This window comes from Zonotrichia albicollis, chromosome 1 (assembly GCF_047830755.1).
Source record: "Zonotrichia albicollis isolate bZonAlb1 chromosome 1, bZonAlb1.hap1, whole genome shotgun sequence".
Classification (NCBI taxonomy): Eukaryota; Metazoa; Chordata; class Aves; order Passeriformes; family Passerellidae; genus Zonotrichia; species Zonotrichia albicollis.
This window is the reverse complement of record NC_133819.1, coordinates 24,645,382-24,668,356: the sequence shown is the minus strand read 5'-3', so window position 1 is coordinate 24,668,356 and position 22,975 is coordinate 24,645,382. Positions and strand designations below refer to the sequence as shown.

The following is a 22,975-nucleotide window of genomic DNA, read 5'->3' as shown; positions in this document are numbered from 1 at the left end:
CATATTGGAAAGTTTCAGACAATCTATTACATATAAATAAGCCCTTTTCCTCCAGCTACACAGTATCTCAAGGTAGACATTAGACAATATTTTTTCATCTGAAGAGTTATTTATTAAATTACAAGCTCTTTTTTCAGGTATATCCAATGTAAACTTTTTTACAGACAGAGATGTAACTATAAGTTATATATGTTAAAGGTGATTATGACACAAAGGATGCACAATTTACAGAGTACATCTCATACTAATTGTGCAGCAGCTAGAGCATAAATTACAACTGAACCACCTCAGTTGGATGCCATTGTACATTCCCTGAAATCAGTTGAGGTGCAAAACCATAAATAGAGTAGTACAAGTTAGACTGAACCTTGAAGATTTTGAAAGAAATGCGAAGTAAAATTTTTTTTCATGTACTGTCTCTTCTGGGGGAAGAAGCATAGTTTATTGCTACTTAAGGCCCAAAAAGCAAAGGGCTATCTTTGCTCTGTTTCATACCAAAACTTTGAAAAAGGAAGTACGATGCAAGTTCCAAGGCAAAAGGGACTTTTGCAAATTAAAGTTTGCATGTTACCCTGATTGCTTTGTTTTGGCAAACAGATTCACCAGGCTCTTGCTCCAGCATGTGCGCCATTGCAAACCCAGCCCTCATGCAATGCCTCCCCATGCATGGAGTGCTGTGTCTGTCACTCACCCTCTCGCCTGGTTTTCCAGCCTCTCCAGCAGGACCCGAGGGACCTGGCAGACCCTGAGTGTCAAGAGAGAAGAACACAAATTCAGTTGAGGCAGAAGCTCTTCACGCTTTGGGAACCATGGGTAAGATGGAACAGAGCACACAGTTACTCACCTGGAAGCCAGGAGGGCCAGCAGGACCTGTTTCACCCTTTGCACCTTGGTTGCCCTGGGTAGAAAAAAAAACAAGTGATTAACTTGAAAAACAGGGAAATGGATTTCACAATGGGAAGTCCCATTAATGAAAAATAAATCACAAATTGGATTTGTGTGGAAGCTCTTACTTACAGTGACTCCAGGAGGACCTTGAGCACCGTTGTTTCCCTCTGGACCAGGAGCACCCTGTACATGTTCAAGTAGAAAGCTATTATCAAAGTGTTAATTTGAATTAGTAATAGCTCTAAATTATTATGTGCCAAAACCAAATGTCTCTCACTGCGTATTTTGAACTTAACCATTTACATGCAAGAACTTCACAGCCAGAGGTACTAAAGGTGCCTAAAATTTTAAATTCTCATAATTTTAGTTATTGCAGCACATTCATACTTAAGAAAACTTCTTTTGGAATTACGGACTATAGAAATCTTGCTGATAGCATTTTTCCCAGACAAGATTGTTTTTGGTTCCCTTAAATGGAAGAATTACTAAGTTTCAACTATGAGTTAAAAGGTGGAAATTTACAGGATTAATTAGAAACCATACACTGTGCTATAAGATTTAAGGATAGGGAGTGCTATTTTTTCCTTTTCAGAGGATAATGCCACTAATACCCAAGAAGGGGAGTCTTCATTTATCCATTAAGTCATAGCTCCCACTGACATGAGGCTAAAAATAATGCATTCCTAAGGGCTTTTCTAATTTCATCATCTAGTCATACTTGCACAAACCAATGCTATCTTATTACAGAGGTTTGGAAAATCTACTTTTTTCCTCTCTGGAAGGTGATAAAATATAACCACGTACCCGTGGGCCAGCAAGACCAACATTGCCTTTTTCACCAGGTTTGCCAGGTTCACCCTGAAATTGAAAGAAAAAGATATAAAAGTTAACCAATACTTCATATTAGATTCAGTTTAAACTGCTAAGCAGAGACTTCTCATTGCCAGAAGATTTACTGTAACATTTCTTTAACCCAAATTAAAACATACACAAGCTCCATCTGTCTTTTTGGATCACTTAGATTAGCTCAAAAATATATGTCTTTTCAAAACTTGATGCCTTTATGTTTTGATATTGTAATTCATGGCAGTCCATGTAGTACCCTAACACTATATTTGCCTGTGCCCGTACAGCAACACCCAGTCCAGGACATGATTGTTATCTGTGGCCTCTATTGGACATGTAAAGAACTCCACTGAAGTCACTGGTAGCTGTTCTTCTAAATTGAGTGAGCTTTGGATAGTGCTCCATAAATAACAGCACTCTGGAACTGGTTTAATGGCCAAACTTGACAGAACTTTTACAGATGTGAATATACAGAAATGATAAAATGGACATGCTGAAATTATAAAATACACATGTATTATTATAATCACTTCAATTTCAAAATATCCCTAAGCTAATTAAACTGCTTTTTAATTTCTTTAATTGTATTTTGGATAACTGGAAAATAATTTGAAACAGAACTCTTGAATGTAAGCTGATGCCATCTGTTAAAGAGGATACAGGGAGATGTGTTACATTAATGATAAAGTTGGGACTCTACAGATTAGTCTGGAAATACTTTCATAGTAATATAAAGTTTCTGCACAGTACTTACAGTGGGACCTTTTGGTCCAGGGAATCCAATGTTGCCAGGCTCACCTCTATTACCAGCTGGACCAATTGGCCCAACTCTACCATCTGCTCCAGGGAAACCCTAGAAAAAGAAATTATACTCTTAAATGGCTAAGGTAATTTAATTAGAGTTCAGCTTTAGGAGAAATATGTACTGACAGGAAGCAAATGTCATTTAACTTTTCACCACTGTTGATACATCACATGCTCATGCATCCCTCCCTTTTCCTCCTTTTTGTAGAACTCTGTATTTCTTCTTCCCTTTTCAGGACACAGGCCTAATCTGAGACCCACAGAAATGAAAGAAAATCTTCATACTGATCTTGTGAGTAATACAATAGAAAATCTTGCTGGTTTTACACAGTTGTGTTAGAGCTCAGTGCTGAGATGTCTGCTTTGTACTATTTACGTCAATCTTTCCCATGCAACGGGGTAACAGAATAAAAAGCATGGTACTTACAACAGGACCTTCCTTGCCAGCAGGGCCTGGGCTTCCAGGCTGGCCTGGGAGACCCTGAGAAAGGAAAAATTTCATGATTTTAGAAGGAAACCTACTCACCCAACACATAGCCATCAGTTTTTCTACATGCATGCATGCACACACAGATGTGCCAAGATATCAATGTACACTGTTTAAACAGGACTGTAGGTGCTATCACATTTCCACCTGAAGCACACTGACTGTTACTTGGTGGTGTGTGCTCCCATGCCAGTTGAATACCAGTACAGGGAAGTACCTGTTTTACTCAGAGGAACTGATTTAGGCTCTGCTTTGGAGAATAGTGTGTTTCCATGTTTGCAGATGCCTAATACTCATATGTGCATCGCAAACTTTCCCTTCACAGGGTAGGGTAGGAAGAGAAAGAACAAGGAGTATAAATGTAGTGAGATGATCATAATCTGGCTGCAGCCCACACCACTAAAAGTGAATGGCTGTTTTCAGTGAAATAATTTGCAAAATAAAAAAGAAATAATTGAGATCAGCCATTTCACATCATTTTAGTAGGGTCTGGTTTCCTTTGAGTTCATTAAAGAGAACACACACACCTTAATTGTGACCATAATGATCACATTCTGTAAATAATCACAAGTGGAAACCCCTTACAGAAGTCAATGCAGTATCCAGCACAAGAAAACTGCTCCATCCCAAGGCCATCAAGTGCTATGTTAACAAAACTAACTAATTTCAATAAACATTTTGATGCTTCTTAATCATTCCTAATAGGGTTTTTTCAGTTGAATGGTGGAAGTGCTCAAACTGTGGTTAACACATGCTGAATTTTTGCAGTAGGATTTCTGAATAATTTTATCCATTAATTGTAAGTAATTTTCCTCCTATGTAGTTCAAACTTAATCCACAGAGTTCAAACTTACTCTTGGACCCATAAGACCAGGCTCACCAGGACGGCCAGCATCACCATTAGGACCCTTAGCACCAACAGGACCACTAGCACCACGGTTACCAGCAGGTCCCTACCAAAAGAAAGTAATAAAATTAGGCAGAGGTAGCAAAAAAGCATTGCAGATCTGTATATAAAAGGAGGTTCAAAAATAGGGACCCAGACAAAAGTCTTACCATGACACCAGCTCTGCCATCAGCTCCAGGGAGACCACGAGATCCAGGTACACCCTGCAAGTCAATACAAAACAAATCAACAAAGGGAAAGAAATAAATCTGTTCCTGTGAGGTGTATCATGCCTGCTAGATTTCAGCCTTCCAAGCAGGTCTGCTGAATTTGAGGTAAGTGCAGCTTTAAGCACACACACCTCAGTGTAAATAGGTATGGTGAAAGAAATTGCTCTTGCTTTCTTTAGATTTGTTTAAATTCTAATCTGTGTAATTTTCAGTGTTCACTGTAACTAATAGTGGCCCTAGACAGCAGCTAGGATGGCTAGAGCTGCCCCACAAAGTTCCACATTCCCTGTAGACAGTTACTGACTCTGAATTCTTTACCTCTGAAAAAAAATCTAGGGGAAAATCTAGAGCTGCCATTTTTCTTATTATTTCCCTGTGAATTCTCTTCCTTCATGAAGCCACATGCTTCCTGAAGTTCATGGAGTAGCTTCCTCACCCAGTGAAAAGTTTACTAGGCATCCTTGAAGACACTGAATTGAAAGCTTTTGCCCCCCATTATGTGTGAGCCTATTACCACTTTAAGCAGTTAAATCCCATCACAAACTTTTAAGAATAATCAAAAGATAATTCACTAAATATTACAGTGGATAAATCAGCCATCTCTAAATACTTCAGGGATAAGGGAGTAAACATGCATTAATGCAGAGCAAAAATGGGTTTGATCCCAACTAATCAAAAGGTTCAGAATTGAAAATTATCACTGCTTAGCAGCATTGATGTCAATTTAATTACTCATAATTATTTAATTTTCCTGTGGGACTCTAGATTGATTTCCACTTTCCTTTCTGCTTCTAAGTGTGGAACATGAAAAGAAAACTTACTCTCAGACCAGCAGGGCCTGGGGGACCAGCAGAGCCAGGTTCACCAGGGCTGCCTCTCTTGCCTTCCTCACCACTGGGGCCAGGAGGGCCAGCAGGTCCAGCAGCACCCTATTTTGAACAAACAGGGAAAAAGAAGGTATCAAACACTGTGTTGCAGATATTATCAGACTTTTGATTGAAAAAGTCTTCACATTTTGCCATACTTACAGGCTCACCCTTCATACCACTTTCTCCCTTGGCACCAGCGGGGCCTGGTTCACCCTAGAGTCCAAAACAAAAAGAGATGACAGAATTAGGCATCATTCCAAAAATCTCTCTTCTACCTGGAGAGCTTACTCATGAATCAAAAAATTCTTTTATCACCTAATGGCATGCCTCCTTCTGTTGTGAAAATGGCCAATGAGCATGACTGTATTTTTGACTTAAAAGGCACAAAACCAAACATTTAAAGGTGCTTAGAAATGACATTATTGAACAATGACACATTTAGGGCTGGTTCCTCTACTGAGGATACCCACCGAGGGCCTAGCTGGGAGATTGCTGCCACATCTCTCTCAGTGCTATCAACATGGACAGAGCTTCACAGTCACACAATATTCTGCTTTGGAAGGGACCCACAAGGATCTCTGAGTCCAACTACTCTTTGCACTCATAGGGAGTGCAAAGTGAAACTTTTCAGTCTCAGCATCTAAAGCAAGTAATGAGACACAGAAATTAACTCCTATGTTAACTATAGTGCATCAAGAAAAGATGTCTGCACTATAACAAAAATGTATCAAGAGATCTTTTACAACTGTGGACACTGTGTCTGGTTTTCAAATACATGAAGGAGGAGGTCACTTACAACAAGTCCTCTAGCACCACTAGGACCAGCAGGGCCAGGAGGACCAAGAATACCACGGGGACCAGGCAGACCAGGAGCACCAGCAACACCAGGAAGACCCTGTCCAACAGAGGGGAAAAAGGTATTGTGAACCCATTGTCTTTTCTGCTGCATTACCTGAATTGGGGTTTTTTAGAGGAAACGTGTGAGTGTAGTTGTACTTACAGCTGCACCCTTAGCCCCTGGAAGACCATTAGCACCGGGGTTGCCCTGTTAAGAAAGGCAACAATACTGGTTAATTCAGCATCAAAAGTGCACACATCTCACAGATAGAGCCTGGCAAGTTACTTACTGGAGGGCCAACAGGACCACTAGAACCAGGAAGTCCAACCTCTCCTCTTGGGCCAGCAGGACCAGTAGGACCAACATTGCCAGCAGGTCCAATTTCACCCTGTCGGAGAGAAGGGCAGAACCCTCCATCAGTGTACACAGTCTTATGGCAAGAGTGAAGCAATCCCCTATCAGCCTGGCATGAAGATAATCTTATTTGTGTATTCCCACTTCAAGGACCAGGAAACAGAGCAGCTGAGAGCTTTTAATGGATTTTAAAGGCACTAAAGTTGGGATGTCTATTTAGGCTCTATCAAAGGTAATGGCTAAAACAGGAAAACCAGATGCTTATCCAGAACGTTGACCAAAAAAATCAGAACTAGAATTCCAGTCTCATTTGCATCCATGTGCCTCCAGAATTGGCCTGAGGTGCCACGGTGCATGAGACCTAATTGGCCATTATCTTGCATTTTCAGATGCCATTTGCATAGATGCAAAATGCAAAATTATGCCTGATCAGAGTGCATACTATAGTGTTCACAATGGAGTAAATGACAAAAAAAAGGCTCTTGCTTTTATTTTCAGAAGGTTGTGTTCTGCAAGTTTACTACAAGAACCTGTATATAATGACATGGATTTTATGACAAATGGTCAGCAAAATTTGTATATGAAATATATGTAATAGTCTTTCCTCAAATGCTGTGTCCTTCCTTGGTCACTCAAAATATTGAGGCTCTTACCCAGGTAAAAAATGCTAAGATTTGAGCAATAAAGTGAATAATTTAAATTATAGTCTGAAAGAACAAAATGGTACTGCTCTAAACCTGAAAAATTTTAATGCAATTTCTGTAATTTCAGTAGTCCAATACTCAAATGCAGCTTCTTTGTCCTCCACTATTTCTGTAAAGTGATTTAACTGCTGCCTCACTTATTGATTATGATTCATGTCACCCTTGGAAAGTGTATATAAGTGCACCAATTAGCAAGCAGTAAAAGGGTTCTGTTTTCCTGAACTTGCCCAGCTTCAACCTTGAGCTGTGAAGTAAGTGCTGACTTTAAATTAGCATTCATATCTGATGTTCTCCAAATACAGATCAGGATGAGGATGAATCCCTAGAGTAACTACTAAGAAAGCACTCCTAGTTCATAGAGGATGGGGTTTTTCTGCTGCCTAGAAACTGTGGTTAGTACATTTCATCTTCACTAACAAAAGCACCAGCAGAAGCAGATGTTCATACCTTAGCACCAGGAGCACCTGGGAAGCCTGGAGGACCAGCAGCACCAATAGGGCCCTGGGAAGTGAAAGGGAAAAAGTTGTGTAAAGGCATTCAGTGACAACAGAAACATCTTGCTTGTTGAAGTAAGCAGATTAAAAAAAATGCACGTTTACTTATTCCACACATCACCCCCTCAGCACACCAGTTGCCTTTTGCAGTACCAAACTGACAGATTTGGTTCACTACAAACAGTAAAGAGCCAGGTGAATGCTTAAACAACATCTGCAGTGCAAATTAAGCAAGAATTGGTAAAACCTTGCCTTGAGGCCAAACACCTGAGAAAGAACAAACAGAGGATGAGCAGAGGCAGGCATCTGCAAGGCAAGATGACTGATTCTCCTATGTTTACCTGTTGCTGTGAGATTCATAATTATATTGGGACAAAGTTCCAACATACCAGACATTACAAGAGAAGATACACTGATGGATTCATAGCCTAAATTTTTAAAGTCATACAAATAAACAGGGATAGTTTCTCTTCAATTATTAATTTAAAAATCCAACTCATATTGGGAATTGATATCCATCTTTTGCGAACTAATATCTTTCAATTGAAATATTTATAATAACACTGCCTCACAAAGCCAAGGTAATAAATGTCAGCTGCTATGAGAAACAGTTGGCTTCAGACATTCTATAATGTACTCTGTTATAAAGGGGGTACCTGGAATTGTCACTAGTTTTGCATAACTAAAAAAAAAAAACCAAATTCCCTTTAGGATATGTTTGAAAACATAGACTTCCATAATTTTCATTGCAATGACTTATTTACCTTTTATATTTCAAGCAGAAAGAAGGATAAAACACTATTTCTGTTTTAGTTTTTAAAAATGAGTGTTAGTAACTGCTGTGCAGAATATTTAAGGTATCATAACCTAAATATGTGACAAATAACTTCAGTCTGGGACAGACACTGGGACATAATGCAACACTGTGCCCATTGTGAATAACAATCCCTGCAATCGACAGCTTCAGAAGACTTTTCCTATAGCAACTCAACTGCCTTAATTCAAAATGTCTTCAGCTAAAATGTTTCGGTTCTACTACATCAGATCTTAGCTGTAATATTTTTATTTGTCTGCAATTTAACTGCCCAATAACATATTTTTTAAATACACCACATGGGAGAACATAAGAGATATTCACAGTCATGCGTACATTCTACTCTGTTAAAGCACAGCAGGTGTTTGAAATGACAAGGGGTTTTAAAATCAACTTTGGCAAAATGGAACCAAGTACAGCTTCATCATAGACTATTGAGGTTTTAAAGGTAGGAAGAAAAAAAGCTTATTAACTGTTATTACTATTGTTCTGATGCATTCCAGATTTTTTTCACAGTTTCAAAACTATATCCTTGTACTCATATTTATGTCGCTGAGATAAATGAGATTAATAAAGTCAGGGGTAAATTATGGAACCACTAACTCCTTTTAAACAGACAAATCTGCACTGGATTAGCTCTTAATAGAAGAGTTACAGTCAGATTAGGACAGTTGGATATTGTTGGCCTTTCACAACAGCTCACAACTCAGATATTAGTGGTGAATGAAAAAGGTTAGTGCCTGCAGGTGCAAAGCTATGTCCTGTTGTGCATTTATAATTTACAGGATGTATATAATTATAGCCATCTGTAACACACGCATAGTACGCATCAGTTAAAAAGTAGAAAGTCTCTTTAGCTTTTGGATGAGGATTCTTCTGTTAGACTGTTGGAAACAGGAATTCTGTGCACTGAGTATTTCCCAGTGAGATGTGCTGGAAACCTTCTCATGAAATCACCAGTGCAAACAAGAGAATACTTGGTTCCTTTGATATGGATGTGTTTAATATAAATCCTGAGGCTCTCATGATACTGTCTGCAAAGGGTTTATCACTAATTCTCTTTGTGATGTTCTGATAAGCAACAGAGAACTATGTTAAAAACATCAACACAATCAACTTCTCAAAAGCCCAAGAAATACTCTAGAAACAGGAAAAGAAGCACAAAGGCTAATGGAACCAGGCTGTCAAAAAGCAAGACTGAAACTTACAGCAGGTCCAGTGGGGCCAGCGCTGCCATCACTTCCACGAGCCCCCTGTGAGGAAGAACATGATAAATGGTTTGAAAAGAGAACTGAATATCAGAGGAAGCCACAGCAAGTGGCTGGTTCATGATGACAGACAGATGGGAAGCCACTTACAGCTGGTCCAGGGGCACCTACTCTTCCTCTCTCACCAGGGAGACCACGAGCACCCTTGAAAGAAAAATCAAATGAACTCATTTATATCTTTTCACTGAACACAGATATATAGAGATCTTTCCCTCTGCTAAGTCATACTACTGTTACAATAGAGTATCTGGGTATCTGGAGTGTTAATAATGACAAATATTGAAGAAAATGCTGGCTGAACTAAATCTATCCGATTATACTTTCCCACAGCAGCAGTGAGTACTTACAGGTTGTCCTGGGGTACCATTTTCACCAGGGGCACCAGGCTCTCCCTATGAAGAAGAAAGTTTGGAGACATGAGTTACTTAAAGGATGCTTTGGACAGAGTGTCTAACACTATCAGAGAGATCTTCAGCTACTGGATCCCACTTTCTGTGTCTTCTGTAGCATTTTACAACACAGCACTGTCCATGTTCCTGCATCACACTATGCAATAACAGCTCATCAAGTCCTGAGGGTGTAGTGTTTTGCAACTGTCCCTGCAGACACTGGAGCACAGCCAGATGGAATCCTTTTAGAAGGGGAGGGGCAGAAAAAGTTGTGCCACTTGCTCTGCTTTCTTCACCCTCTTTCTTTATGCTGACATTTACTCTGAAGTGCACATTTAAGAGACTGGATCTGGATAGTCAACTACAAATCCAGATCAATCAGCAGCTGTTTTTAGCTGGAGCAGAAGCAGAATGATGCTTTCTCTTGCCTTATTGTAAGTTGACAAAATTCTCTCAAATGGCTTAAAATAAGGATCTGCCGCAGGTATTTTTAACTTAAGACCAATAATACTGAGTATTTGAGCAATAGCCATGAATACCTGGCTCCTCTCCCTTCAGTACTGTATTCTCAACAGCCTTCTCAACAGGTCCAGGCTGGTCTACAGTGACAAGATTTGTCATTCAGGTACATTCAGGATACAAGTGCTTGTATCCTGAACATACCTTAATGCACCTAGTCTTAAATGCTGCAAAGAGAGAAAGTTTTTGCCTTCATTGCTGTTTTCAGCACGGTTATATAATGAACAAACTTGATTTAATATGCTGGTGTTTTTTTGTACTCTTACTAGTAACTGTTCCATCTTTTACTTATGTGCTTTATCTGCTTTAAATCTCCAATGACTGGACAGACTTTGTCATGTAAAGTTTTTCTGAAAGTTAACAACTTGCAGTGATATTGAACATTGTTATGTTACAACTAAAAACCCTTTAACCAAGGCTGCTAAGTGCCAAGCTTTTAGAAACAAGCAAGATGGAGAATTAGTATTTGAGTTTTTCACTGTTATATTAGGAGTCTGTGAATACAAATTATTAAGGGTTTGTTTAAAGCTAGTGTTCAAATGTGCTCTAATTTAAAGATGATAAGCACTGCATGTATCCAAATTTTTAGAAGGAAGGCTTACACTGATCATGTGCCTCACACAGTAGGGTTTTGTAAAAAATGAGATGTCTTCATTTTAGTATGCTTTAAAAAAAATAGCCAAATGTAGAATACAATCCAGAGAAGAGCAGAGATAGCAAAATCAGCCTGAAGTGCTGCTGAATAGCCAATCATTAAGCGCCCAATTCTACAGCCTTTATTCACTGAAAACACTAACTTGCTTATGACTTGATTGAGGGCTCAAGACTAAGGCCCCAGGAATGTTTTCTCATGACAAGGTGCATGCATTTGTTCTACATGGACCCACTGACTCCTAGATTACTGCAGCTGGGCAATGTTTAATGGCAGCATGGAAGACTGATTGGACCTCTGCACATCTCTTTTGCTAGGAAGAGCTACAAATGCATCCTACATTTTTAGATTTTTTCCTTACCTTGGTTCCAGGAGTACCAGGTTGTCCCTTTTGACCATCCAGACCATTGTGTCCCTATATTGAGTAGAAAAATAAATATTGATACATATTTTCTCCCAAATGGGTTTATGCAAATTCTTAGTCTTATAACACAAAACCTTCCTCCCATACAAAATTATTTCCTAATATGATCTTCTGATTTTTCACAAATAATTAGTCTTTTATATCAGGCAATATTACAAACTTTGAAGAGGTTAATGCACTTTTCACTTTCAGAGGATTTCTAGGGTTTTTCAGAATGCTGTAGTGATGTTAGTCTCAAATATTCAGGGAAAAGTATATATGTACTCACCCTAATTCCCTTAAAGCCAGGCAGACCAGGAGTTCCAGGGAAACCACGAGCACCCTAAAAACACACAGTGCATGAATAATTGTCTGTCATATTATACAGTGCAGTTAAAAGGAAAGATGATCACAAAGCCTTTCAATAAAATTAACAAGTAGATTTTGGTCATTATCATTCAGGTAAGGAATAGAATTCAGACCCTAACCTCTCAGTACCAGACTTGTTTCAAGACTAACAGTAATCAACCTGATTTTTCTAGCTCTGGATCTCAGAAATTTCATGCATTACCATGTGACACCACAGCTTTTTTAACTTTCTATGCCAAGGTGGCTGGTTACCTTTTCCTGTGTAATTCCTCACACTTCTCTTACTGTTATGCCACTTCTGTTACTTATTACTAGCTTTAGTGGGAATGGGGTAGGAGACAAAAATGAAAACATAACTACATGACATCCCTGCAGGTAAGGGCTGAAATTGTATTAATACATGTAAGGAATATTACTAGACTGTTAATGTGGTGAAATTCAGAAAGGCTGTTAGGTTTCATGGATTAGTGAACTGGTTTTATTGTACCCAGTGGATCACTACACACCTGAGGGCCAGCAACACCCCTCTCACCAGGTCTTCCAGGTTTGCCAGGGTGACCCTAAAAAATGCAATAAAGATGTGCTAAGAAGGAAAGCTCTTGTAAAACAGCAACACAAACCACTAAGAAAAAAGAAAGTACATTGACAAGGCTTCTCTTTTTCCATAAATACAGGGAGATTATTAACTTTTAAGTTTTCTGCTCCCTGTATTCAGGTAGTTAAATAATGCATTTGGAGTGGTTTGGAAGTTATCCAATTCTCTATGCATTTCCAGCATACTGCATCTCCTGTACCATAAAATAATTATTTCAGGGGTTTATTTATGTAACAATGTAAAAAATATGGCCAATGGAATACTTAGCTTAACAATTATCTAGTTGTTAGGGCTCAATCACCACCACAAAAGAGATGAGTAACATTTAATAAGCACTTACGTCTTCACCAGCCTTTCCTGGAGGACCAGGGGGACCACGAGGACCCTGGGGACCCTGTCAAAAACAGATTGAGAATTACTTGAAGCATCAGTCTTCATATACATCTTCCCATTGTTTTTTGACTCGTGTTGGGCCATAGTTGGAGCCTAATTGACTTTGCACTTTATGATTCCAAATGGAGAGAGCCTGAATCTGAGTTCAGCTCTGTTTCTGTAACAGGATCAAGCAGGATCAAACAGGATCAAACATTCAGAGAAGTGCATGTGGGTAGGAGGAATGGGCCTAAGCATTACAAGCCTACTTTGGGGTGCTGTTCCTAAGGCTAGCAGTGTCTGTGTGTGATCTGTACTTACTGTTTGGCCAGGTTCACCAGGCTCACCAGGAAGACCTTGGAAACCAGGAGGACCCTAGAAAATGAGGGAGATATTATTGGTTTCCAAACAAGACAATTTGTAACTTTACAGGTATGTCAATGTCAGCAGGAGAGAGAAGACTGTACTCACAGGGGGTCCAGATGCTCCAGGTGGGCCTCTGGGTCCCATTAAACCCTAGGGAAGGAAAAACACAAGATCTTTTTAAAAACATCAATTATATAAACTCATCTATGACACAAATTCCCAGCATTCCTAAAATGTGGTTAGCATCACAGATTCCGTTGTGCAATGTTCAGATGAAATTAGAGGAAGTTAAGAGGTCTGCATGAATTTGCAGAGGCAGTCCAAGTGCAAAAAGCTAATGGCAACAAACCAGCACAGAATCCAGTGGGATGATTAGAAAGGTACCATTATCGCTGTGAGCTTCAGGATTCATCTTCTTAACTTATTCTGGCCTGTTAGAAAGTGAACTGCTTCATTCCTTTTTGAATTCTTCCCTCTACCCTTCCTGTGCAGAAGCGTTTAAAGATGAGGGTCATAACACATCATGAAAGGCTCTTACACATACTGTATGTTGTGTGTACATCTATTTCCAATAATTATCTACTTCTTTTTAAATATTTAATTGTTTTCTGGTGTGGATTAAATTCTTTTCATATCACTTGCAAAAGAAGTCACTAATACACTCTCCTTGACATTATTTACAATTTACATACTTTTTGAAAACACAGGGTGAGACAAATCACTTCTAAAAAGGAAATTTCCGTAGATTGGTGCACTTTCTTAACAGTTATCTTAAGATTTATTAAGCAAGCAAACAATTTGCAAATTGAAATTTTAACTTGGACTTCTATAGCCAAACAAATTATTTAGGAGACATTTCAACAGAAATAATTATGTTTTAAATCTTTCTCGGAAAATCTTTTAGATTTTCTCATTACAACATTAAAATTATATGCCAACTTTTCAGTGGTTTATGTAGTTTTTCCATATGACTGAAAACCTTTTATTAAGAGGAATAAATGCACATTAATTACAAGCATTTATTCGTGTAAGTTAAAGCAATGTTGTAGATATGAAAATATGCAGTAATTCTAGGAAAAATAATGGCTCCTAGACAATCTGAATCAAATGTGCTGCATAAACCCTGTGAGTTTCTTCTCAAATTAGATTCTGTAACTACTTTCCCCTTCCTGAATTTTACATATTATTTATGAAATAAATATGTGAAACTTAAAACTTCCTCACAATAGGTAGATTCGACTGCTGTTTCTATCAAATGAACCTAACTGACTTGAAAATTTGAGTATAGAAATGGTGACACTTCAGATAAATTCTCATCTGTTTTCTGACTAATTGTCAGACACTGAGGGCAGAACTTCATTAAATGTACTCCTATTTTCTATATTTCTTAGCTAAATGGATGCCAAAGTATTTTCCAAAATCCTTTTAACATTAGAGTGTTTTTGGAAGTGGAGGCAAGCACTTGACCCAGAATAATCCTGGTCATTCTTCATCCTGCTGCTCACCCATCAGATGTGCTGTCTGTGACATCAGAGTGTGTGGTGAATTTAACCCATATTCTGCTACCTATGTATACTGAAAATATTTGCTAACATAAGGAAGGGTTAGAAATTCATATGGAGTGGCAATATACCGCTTAAATTCCATTTGTATATAGTTTACAGTGAATTATAAAGAATCTTCCTCAGAAAAGCCTTACAATACCAACATTACTAACATTCAGATGATGAGAACCAAATGTGGTGGCCAATTTCCTAAAAGACCTATGCAATCTAAGGGTATCAAAAGAGTTTAGAGCCATGAAGAAAAAATCATCACCAACTAGAGCCAAGATGCTGAGTTACTTTTTAGGCCTGTGCCTGCTTTAGAGAGCAGCTTTACAGTTAAAACACAATCTTCTGTCTCAGTATGGGTAAAGCAATACTACCTCAAAGTAGATGTGTCATCTAGCATCAGATCATGAGATTCATCGAGTCATAAAAGTGTGGTCAACAAACAGTTAAAGCACGAGATCCAGCAGTGTTATATTCAAGATAAATATATAGATACAAGACTGTATTTCAAGCCCTCAGACTAAAACACTTATCATCATCCTCTATTAAAGGATCAGTTTCCAGTCTGAGTCAATATATGATCAAACCACAAATTTTAACACTATGTTTTTCATTAATGCAGCTGAATTAGAGTTAAAGGAAAGTCCCACACACATAATTCCTGTGAGTTATTAAGTGCTGTGTCATGTACCTACCATAGGTCCTGGGCCAAAATCTGCTGCTTTAGATGGATCATACTGGGCAGCGAAGTTCTGCAGATAATAAAAAGGTTGAAATTAAAATTCTAAAATCTCTACTTTAAAAACTATTTATAATCAACATTCTATATTAAACATAATCAGATTTGTTATACTTGCTATAAGGTTTGTTAAAGCAGCATATATATAACTCAGTAAATATAGCCTTATTACAAATACATTTCTATTCATTTGTTTCCAAAAAGACTTAATTTTACTGGGAAGGCCCTTTCAAACCTAAATATCTCTGCAGACGTGATACAGAGACATTAAATAGTGTGAACTGAAAATTAGGAATATAAATTCAATGTTCATTTAAAATTGAAAACTTTCTTGAAACTCTCAAATTATTTTCCTTAATTTCCAATGAGGGAAGTTAAGCAAGGCAGTGAAAAAATGTGAATAAGTAAAATTAATGTACCAGCCCTGAGTAGCTATTGCATGAAGTGGGCCCTTCAGTTTCAGAAATATCTGAGGAGCATGAAGCCTCAGACACATTGCAATGGATTTTTGGTGTTTTATCAAAATAGAAAAAGAATCTCCACAACACAATCAAACTCCCTTTTCTTGATTGTTTCATTAACATAATTAAATTAAAAAACACAATGAAAGCAGTTTGATATTTGCAACTAGCAAAATAAAGTATTGAAATAAAAATGAGTATTCTTCCATGCAAAAGGACTTACTAAACTCGATCAATACAAGACTGTCTATGTCTTCATGCTGCCTATGTAGCTAATGTCAAGCAAAGAGTTAAATTCAGTATTCTGCAGAGAGTACATTATGGACACCGGTGCACAAAGTGTGTAATCACAGCCCATTTACAGGTCTGCAGTATGAATACAGATAAAAAAAATCCAAAGGAAAATACAATATTATAGCACTTTTAATTGATTTTTAGCTTAAGGAGTCATCTTCTTTGCTGTCTCCTGTATCCAACCCCAAAGGCTTCTTTTCTCCCTCTGCTTAACAGCACTGGTTTCATTTAGTTGATGCCTAACCCATACACATTATTGCTGTGTAAATTTAATGCTAAATAACAGGCTTGATTTGGTCTTCTTCCTAAGTCCCTGTTGAATACAGAATCCAAATTTTCCATGGAATATACAGAACCCAAGGAGGGTTTCATTGGAACCGGGCCATCAATTTCTTATGGCTCACAAGAGAATGTTTCTTCCACTCCTCAATTCAACAACAGTGCTTTCCAGCAGATCTAAATTCCATCTTGGTTACAAAGCACAGCTTTGGATTTCTGGTAATAGAAAGTTTGGATGCCTTACTCCGCCAAGACCTGGAGGACCAGGGGGCCCTGGAGGACCTGGTAGACCATCTTCACCATCCCTGCCTGGTGGACCTGGGGGACCCTAGAGTTAAAAAGAGAATTATACGGTGAAAATTGGAAGTGGCTGAAGAAGTCTCTGATGCGGTAACTTCACTAATAACCAGGCACCCACAGCACACCCACAGCAGTGCTATACATTTCAATAAATAGTTTAAATAAATGCTTAACTTGAGAAAATATATAGTCTGATTTTGTGTTACCTTGCTACACCTTGTATCGGACAAGTACTGGAGCTTTGTATTTAAAAATATTTACAGGGGCAATATTGGATTTACACTACCAAAGCATAAGGTCCAAACTGGGAAAATTCATCTTAGGTGACAAACTTTGGACCCAGAACCCCAAGTGACCCATGTGGACCCACACAGCCCAGCAGATGCTAATAGTCAGAGCCTAAAGTTTGACCAGCTGAGGATTAGAAAGGTCAGCTCTACTGATATGAGTTAACGTGGATCCAGAGTAAGTCCAAAGCCACTTTTTTAATCAGTAGAGACAATTGACTGGTGTAATTCCAAATCAAATTAAAGTTTAGCAGTGCTCTTTTACAGATTTTTTTATACCATCCATCTGCTACCACTGTGAGAACTTCTTTATGACAGGTTGAAATTACCTGTGTTCAGTCCAGTAACATTTGTCCTTACATTCTTTCATACCCAGTACATAAAGCTGGTGAAGTTTTGGCATCATGGCAATTGATGTGAGGTATTTAATTTATTGAGTTTTTTGGACCCAGTTCAGTACTTAATGAAATCAATAATAAATGGATTTCTAAAGGAGCAGAATAAGGCTTGTTGCCTTCAGAACAAAGAAAGCATCTCCTTTCATTAAACAAATTTAGTTAGTGGCAGCCTAAAGCAAATATCCAGCTGATCACACTGATATAGTCTTCCTAACAGTTTCCATCACATTTGTCAGCACACTATGATCTCAGAAATCTTCAAGAGCTCCCTCATCAGTACTATGGCATTTTCATTTTCAGATGATAGAAAAAAAATACATATAACTACACACAAACCAGATAAGTACGTGAAGTTCAGAACACCACTTTACAAAAAGCAGCAATGATGCAGAAGCAAATCAGAAAAGCAGATATGAGCAATATGAATGAACATTAAAATTAAATTATTCAACTGTCCGTATTACTTTGGTTACTTTTACGGTGTAACATCCTCTTTTACTAGCAGAAGGTAGGTAACAAATGCCCAGCTGACAAGAAAAGAGCTTTTCCACAACATCATTGGAGGCACAGATAATGAATTATACTCAAAACTGGCTTAGTCTATTCGGGTTTTATGTAGAGAGCTTACCCATATGCCATATTATTCAAAGATTACGTGTCAACTTTTCCCTCTGCATTTCCATGTGTTAATTCCCCTGTGAACAGCTGGAAAAGCACTTTTCAAATCATCACTTGAAGAGCTAGGCTGCCCTGTGATCTCAACCATATCTGCTCAGGCACACTGACCATAATTAGGCTGAATTTTGTAACTTGGTTTCTTTTTTAAATAAAATTGCACGTACAAGCTTCTACAGGTACAATCATCTGATCTCACAGAATGCTTAAACTTAGTTTTTTCCTACTGGTCTTCCAACAACTACCATTCAAAGATCACAAGTAAATGTCAATCTAATTCCTTACCCTTTCTCCCTGTGGCCCTTTGTCTCCTCTAGGGCCCTGCCGGAAGAAAATAACACTCATTGAGTTACTGTGGAAATTTTCCAGGACAATACAGGGAAACAGATACATTAAGAAAAATTAGTGTATATTAAAAAGGAAAAGAGGGCTGCAAATTCAGCTATTTTCCACAGACAGTGTATTTTTGTCCACAATAATCTACTGGAAATAGATTAGCCACTGACACTGCTGTGTGTTAAAAGTGTCACTGCACAGACCACAGAAGTGCTTGCAAAACTGGGGTTTGTTTCTACTGAATAACTACTTCTAATTTTACAGAAGTGACTTTTAGAAATAATATCTAACAAATTTAGCTTTTTGTACCTATATGGATATTGCTGTACCATTCAGTCCACATAAATCTTTACAAAGAAAGAAACTCTGTTTAAATAAGAATGACTTTTTGATGCCATTTAGGTCTTGGTAGGCTTAGTTCTGCTCACAGGTGAAGCACCTTTGATTCAGTACTTGAATTTACCCTGCTAAAATGCTGCATTGATAATTTCCCCCTTTTTTCCTACCTATTCATCTCAGCACTACTGAGATGCTGTTTTCAGACAACACTGAAAATAAGCAGAGTAGCCAATTTTCTTTTCATCCAATATTCAACAAAATATTAATCTGCTGAAGACTACCTGATATCATCTTTATTTGCACCCAAGAAAAAGAAAAATGCTTACCTTGCGCCCGGCAGGTGGCTGGAAAAAAATAAGGAAGACAATTAAAAAAAGAAGTTACAATTTCTGCCAGTATTTTGAACTAAAATAATGCTTAGACTTATTTTCTTACATAATTATACTTTTTCTCAGTGCAATATATTTAACTATGCCCTGTGATTTAAAATTACTTTGAAAGCTAGGTTATATACAGCAAAGATGCATGTAACTAAATTAAAATGTTGTGTTGAAGACTGACAATCTTATAGCTATTACAGCCTAAAATATCAGAATTTAAAAAAGAGTCACACCTGAGTTCTTTCATAATCCTACTGTGCAATGAAATTTAGACTGTAAAACTGGCTTTACAGTAGAGTCAAATCCAATGCAAACTGCCAGGTACAGTGTCCAAAGAGCACTGCTCCGTTACTTTCTCCTCATGCTCTCCTCACCTATGAAGGCAGTCTCTTAAAAAGCCCGTCCCACTGGTGAAATTGGGGTGGGTACCTTTCCACGCAGTGCCTTCAGAATTTAATCACCCCTTTTCCATTACCATCTTGGGAATGAATGTAAGAAAATAATACTGCCACAAGAAGAGAAGCCTAGCCTGTTAATTGGAGTGTTGTATTTTAGATAAAAATTTTATACTGACCTGATTCACATCTGCAAAGAGAAGGGAAAGAAAAAAAAAGAGATAATTAGAGCAGGGACTCAAATATTTTACAAATTTTAAATTTTAAACTTGCTTTCAATTCAAAATTAAATTTTCTGCTTTTAATTTGAAATGCAATTTAGTTGATTTCCTTAATGCAATGAACATTTTCCTAATGTAATTTCTTCCTGTTAAGATGATTAACTTATATTGGAAAAACTCAAGGGTGAAATTGCCATGTATTTCAGATTCAAAATGGACTTGCTAATTAAATCAAAACAACTAATATGGCTGATACAGTAAAAAGGCAGATATCAACTATAAACCTGCTCTAAATATGTTCAACATACCTCAATTGGAAGCCCCCCACACCTATGTATTTCCACATATGTGTTCATGCAAGAGATTAATAAACCCAGGCAGACCGGCATATGTGAAGATACTAAATTGTAGGAGTTATCTGAAATTTTCAGATAAATGGCCCAATCCCACTTTTTATGGGGAAAGGTTCTAGCCAAACATCCATTTCCATCTATTTCCACATTTTCCTGTAAAACTGCGTAACAGGGAACAGTTTGAAGCTATTAAACACCATATTGCAAATAACCCTCTCTGTATGTTACGCACTGCTAAGTGTGAGTATGCACTTTTTTCATTAGCTGGAGAAACAAATTTTCTGAGTTTCTTAATTTCAAGGAATTAAAAATCTATTTTGATCTAAACTCACCGTACTAAAAGAGCCTCACATCACCTTTGAACGCTCGCAATTTAACATCACCACTAACTAAAAGGCTGTTGGATGTTTTTCCACAACGTGTCACTTTGGCAGCGCATGACCACACACACTAAATTCGGACGAATCGTGCACTCCAGAAAAAGGTAACAGCGCTGAAATGCTGAAAGCACTGGAATTCCGCGGCAGTACACAGAGCCAGCCTAACTCAGTGGTAACTCAACACAGAACTAAAGCCATTACTGCCCGCGGGTGACGGTGACAACGGTGCCTGCCCAAATTCCCCTTCAGGAAGCGCGGGGTGATGGGTTCGGGCACCTCCACAAGAGCCCCAGATAAGAAGCGCTCCCTCTCCTTTGCGAAGGGGCAGCCTCCTCCCGTCACCGGGGTTGGGGGAATGTCCTCAGAATGTCCCCCAGAACGGCCCCGCTGCTGCCCCCCGCCCCGGCGAGGGCGACCCGAGGGGCATCATCCCGGGAGACATCACCCCCTGGGACAGCATCCCGGGGGACACCATCATCCCGGGAGACATCATCCAGGGAGATATCACCCCGTGGGACACCATCCCTGGGACTCCATCGCGGGGGTTCCCAGCGCCAGGAGCGGGCAGCGCACGGCTGCTCTCTCCCTCCTCCGCCCTGGAACGCGGCCAAACCCGGGTCAAAGCCAGGCGGCCCGGGGCTCGGGGGGCCCTTCACAGGGCGCTGCCCTGCAGGGAGGCAGCGGTTCGCCCCCGCGCGAGTGGCGGGGTGCGTTTCCCTCCCATCTCAGTGTGCGGGGTGTGTGTGTGCGTTTGTGTGTGTGTGTGTGTGAGGGGGCACCACATCATCATCCAGCGGGAGGCGGAGAGCGGCACTGCGCCCTCGGGGAGCCGCGCTCCCTTGTGGCACAGGAGCGGAGCCCTGCTCCTTCCCTCCCCTCCTGCCGCCCCTCACGGGCTCCCTCCCCTCCCCGCAGCCCCCGGGCCGCGGCAGCTCCGCCCGCCGCGCTGCCCCGAGCGGCCCGCAGGGGGCGCCCCGCGCGCGGAGCTGGCGGAGCGATGGACGGATGGAGGGATGGACGGATGGATGGAGGGACGGAGGGATGGATGGATGAGCCGCCGCTCCCCCGCTCCCTGCTTCGGAAAGCGCGCCTCAGGTCTCACTAAAGTGCAGCCTGGGTGCTTCCGCTCGCAGCAAGCACTCTCCTCCCAGCCCGCATCTGTATCTCCTCGCAGCATCTGCGCCGGAGATGAGGCTTTGTGTCCTCCTCTAGGTACAAGCCCGTCTGGGGAGGAGGTGGTCCCTTTTCTTTTACGTTTTTTCTTTTTTTTTTTTCCTTTCCCCCCCCGTAGTGGGGGATCTCGTTGGCCACTTGCGATCTTTTTCTGGGGGAAAGATAGACTCTAGAGTCTGATCTGGGACGGAGGTGGCAGTTTTGAGCTGGTCTCTATTGTTTGGGAAGCAGCGACTCCCCGCAGATTGCCGTGCGTGGGGCGGGCGTCGGGACAAAGCACAGAGAGCGCAGAGCCGGACAGCCACCCCTGCCACCACCCCTGCCACAAACAAGCGGAAAGCACTTACGTTGGCCTGTTGCTAGGTATGAAGTTACTGCGAGCAGCAACCAAATCCGTGTATCCACAAAGCTGAGCATGTCTAGTTGCAAGACATGCAGACTCCTTGTGGTGCCGAGTCGGTTGGTTAGCTATCGCCTGTGGGACGCAGGCATACAGTCTCGAGGAGTAACTCCAACCTTAGCAGAAACCTGCTGCCAGGGACGCTAAATTAACCCAGCCCCGGTCCGCCCTACTTATACCGCAGGAGGGTCCCGGCGCCGCCCCGGCCATCACGTGCCCTGTGTCTCCAGCCCTCCGCAGCAGCCTTGGCAGCGGCAGCGCCGGGGGGGCGGCGACGCTAAATTGGTTCCATGCTTTGAGGACGTGGACACTGAGGCTTTCGGAAGGAAAATCTGACTCGTCGTCTCATTTTTTTTCCCCTTTTCTTTCTTTTTTTTTTTTTTTTTTTTTTGTTCCCCTCAGTCATCCCACGCCCCTCTCGCCCCGCTTTTCTGGGAGTGCGGCCGGAGCCAGGCCGGGCAGCGGCTGGCAGCGCCCCGACGGCGTTCAAAGCGGGAGCTGTCCAGGGCCTGCGGCGCCTCCCGCCCCGCGGGGAAACGGCCAGGGAGCCGGGAGGAGGCTGGATCCCACCTCAACCAACCTCTCTCCGCAACCAAAGGCATCCCCAGACCCTCTAACGCGACCCCTCTAGCACGGTCACTCCGGACCCCCGCCCCTGGCGTTTCCCCGCGGACAGCGGGTGCCGGGGACACCGGCAGCCCCTCAGCCCGCCCGCAGCCGCGTTCGCGTCCCGGCTGTTTGCTCTCCTTGGGGAAGCATCTCCGTCCAGGGCGCGGACAGAGCCCTGACCGTGTCCCCTCCCGGCTGTGCGGCCGCCCGGGCAGTGTGTGTGTGTGTGCGAGGGGAGCCCGGCGTGCCCGCAGCC

At 40.7% G+C, this 22,975-nt stretch overlaps 1 protein-coding gene across 1 annotated transcript in view; it reads right to left on the bottom strand.

Annotated features, from left to right (window-relative positions):
- Positions 1 to 22,291, bottom strand: part of COL1A2 (collagen type I alpha 2 chain) — a 38,188-nt gene extending 15,897 nt beyond the window's left edge. The window contains exons 1-29 of the mRNA XM_074536134.1: positions 22,058 to 22,291; positions 19,763 to 19,773; positions 19,135 to 19,152; positions 18,419 to 18,454; positions 16,718 to 16,801; positions 15,396 to 15,452; positions 13,253 to 13,297; positions 13,103 to 13,156; positions 12,750 to 12,803; positions 12,321 to 12,374; positions 11,735 to 11,788; positions 11,404 to 11,457; positions 9,830 to 9,874; positions 9,573 to 9,626; positions 9,423 to 9,467; positions 7,354 to 7,407; positions 6,138 to 6,236; positions 6,011 to 6,055; positions 5,807 to 5,905; positions 5,170 to 5,223; positions 4,963 to 5,070; positions 4,082 to 4,135; positions 3,880 to 3,978; positions 2,966 to 3,019; positions 2,489 to 2,587; positions 1,693 to 1,746; positions 1,018 to 1,071; positions 845 to 898; positions 692 to 745 (exon numbers count right to left, since the gene is read on the bottom strand). Of these exons, the coding sequence (XP_074392235.1) occupies positions 692 to 745; positions 845 to 898; positions 1,018 to 1,071; positions 1,693 to 1,746; positions 2,489 to 2,587; positions 2,966 to 3,019; positions 3,880 to 3,978; positions 4,082 to 4,135; positions 4,963 to 5,070; positions 5,170 to 5,223; positions 5,807 to 5,905; positions 6,011 to 6,055; positions 6,138 to 6,236; positions 7,354 to 7,407; positions 9,423 to 9,467; positions 9,573 to 9,626; positions 9,830 to 9,874; positions 11,404 to 11,457; positions 11,735 to 11,788; positions 12,321 to 12,374; positions 12,750 to 12,803; positions 13,103 to 13,156; positions 13,253 to 13,297; positions 15,396 to 15,452; positions 16,718 to 16,801; positions 18,419 to 18,454; positions 19,135 to 19,152; positions 19,763 to 19,773; positions 22,058 to 22,127 (1,716 nt within the window). The 5' untranslated portion in view covers positions 22,128 to 22,291. The remainder of the gene's footprint in view (positions 1 to 691; positions 746 to 844; positions 899 to 1,017; positions 1,072 to 1,692; positions 1,747 to 2,488; positions 2,588 to 2,965; positions 3,020 to 3,879; positions 3,979 to 4,081; positions 4,136 to 4,962; positions 5,071 to 5,169; positions 5,224 to 5,806; positions 5,906 to 6,010; positions 6,056 to 6,137; positions 6,237 to 7,353; positions 7,408 to 9,422; positions 9,468 to 9,572; positions 9,627 to 9,829; positions 9,875 to 11,403; positions 11,458 to 11,734; positions 11,789 to 12,320; positions 12,375 to 12,749; positions 12,804 to 13,102; positions 13,157 to 13,252; positions 13,298 to 15,395; positions 15,453 to 16,717; positions 16,802 to 18,418; positions 18,455 to 19,134; positions 19,153 to 19,762; positions 19,774 to 22,057) is intronic.
- Between the last annotated feature and the right edge of the window lie 684 nt (positions 22,292 to 22,975).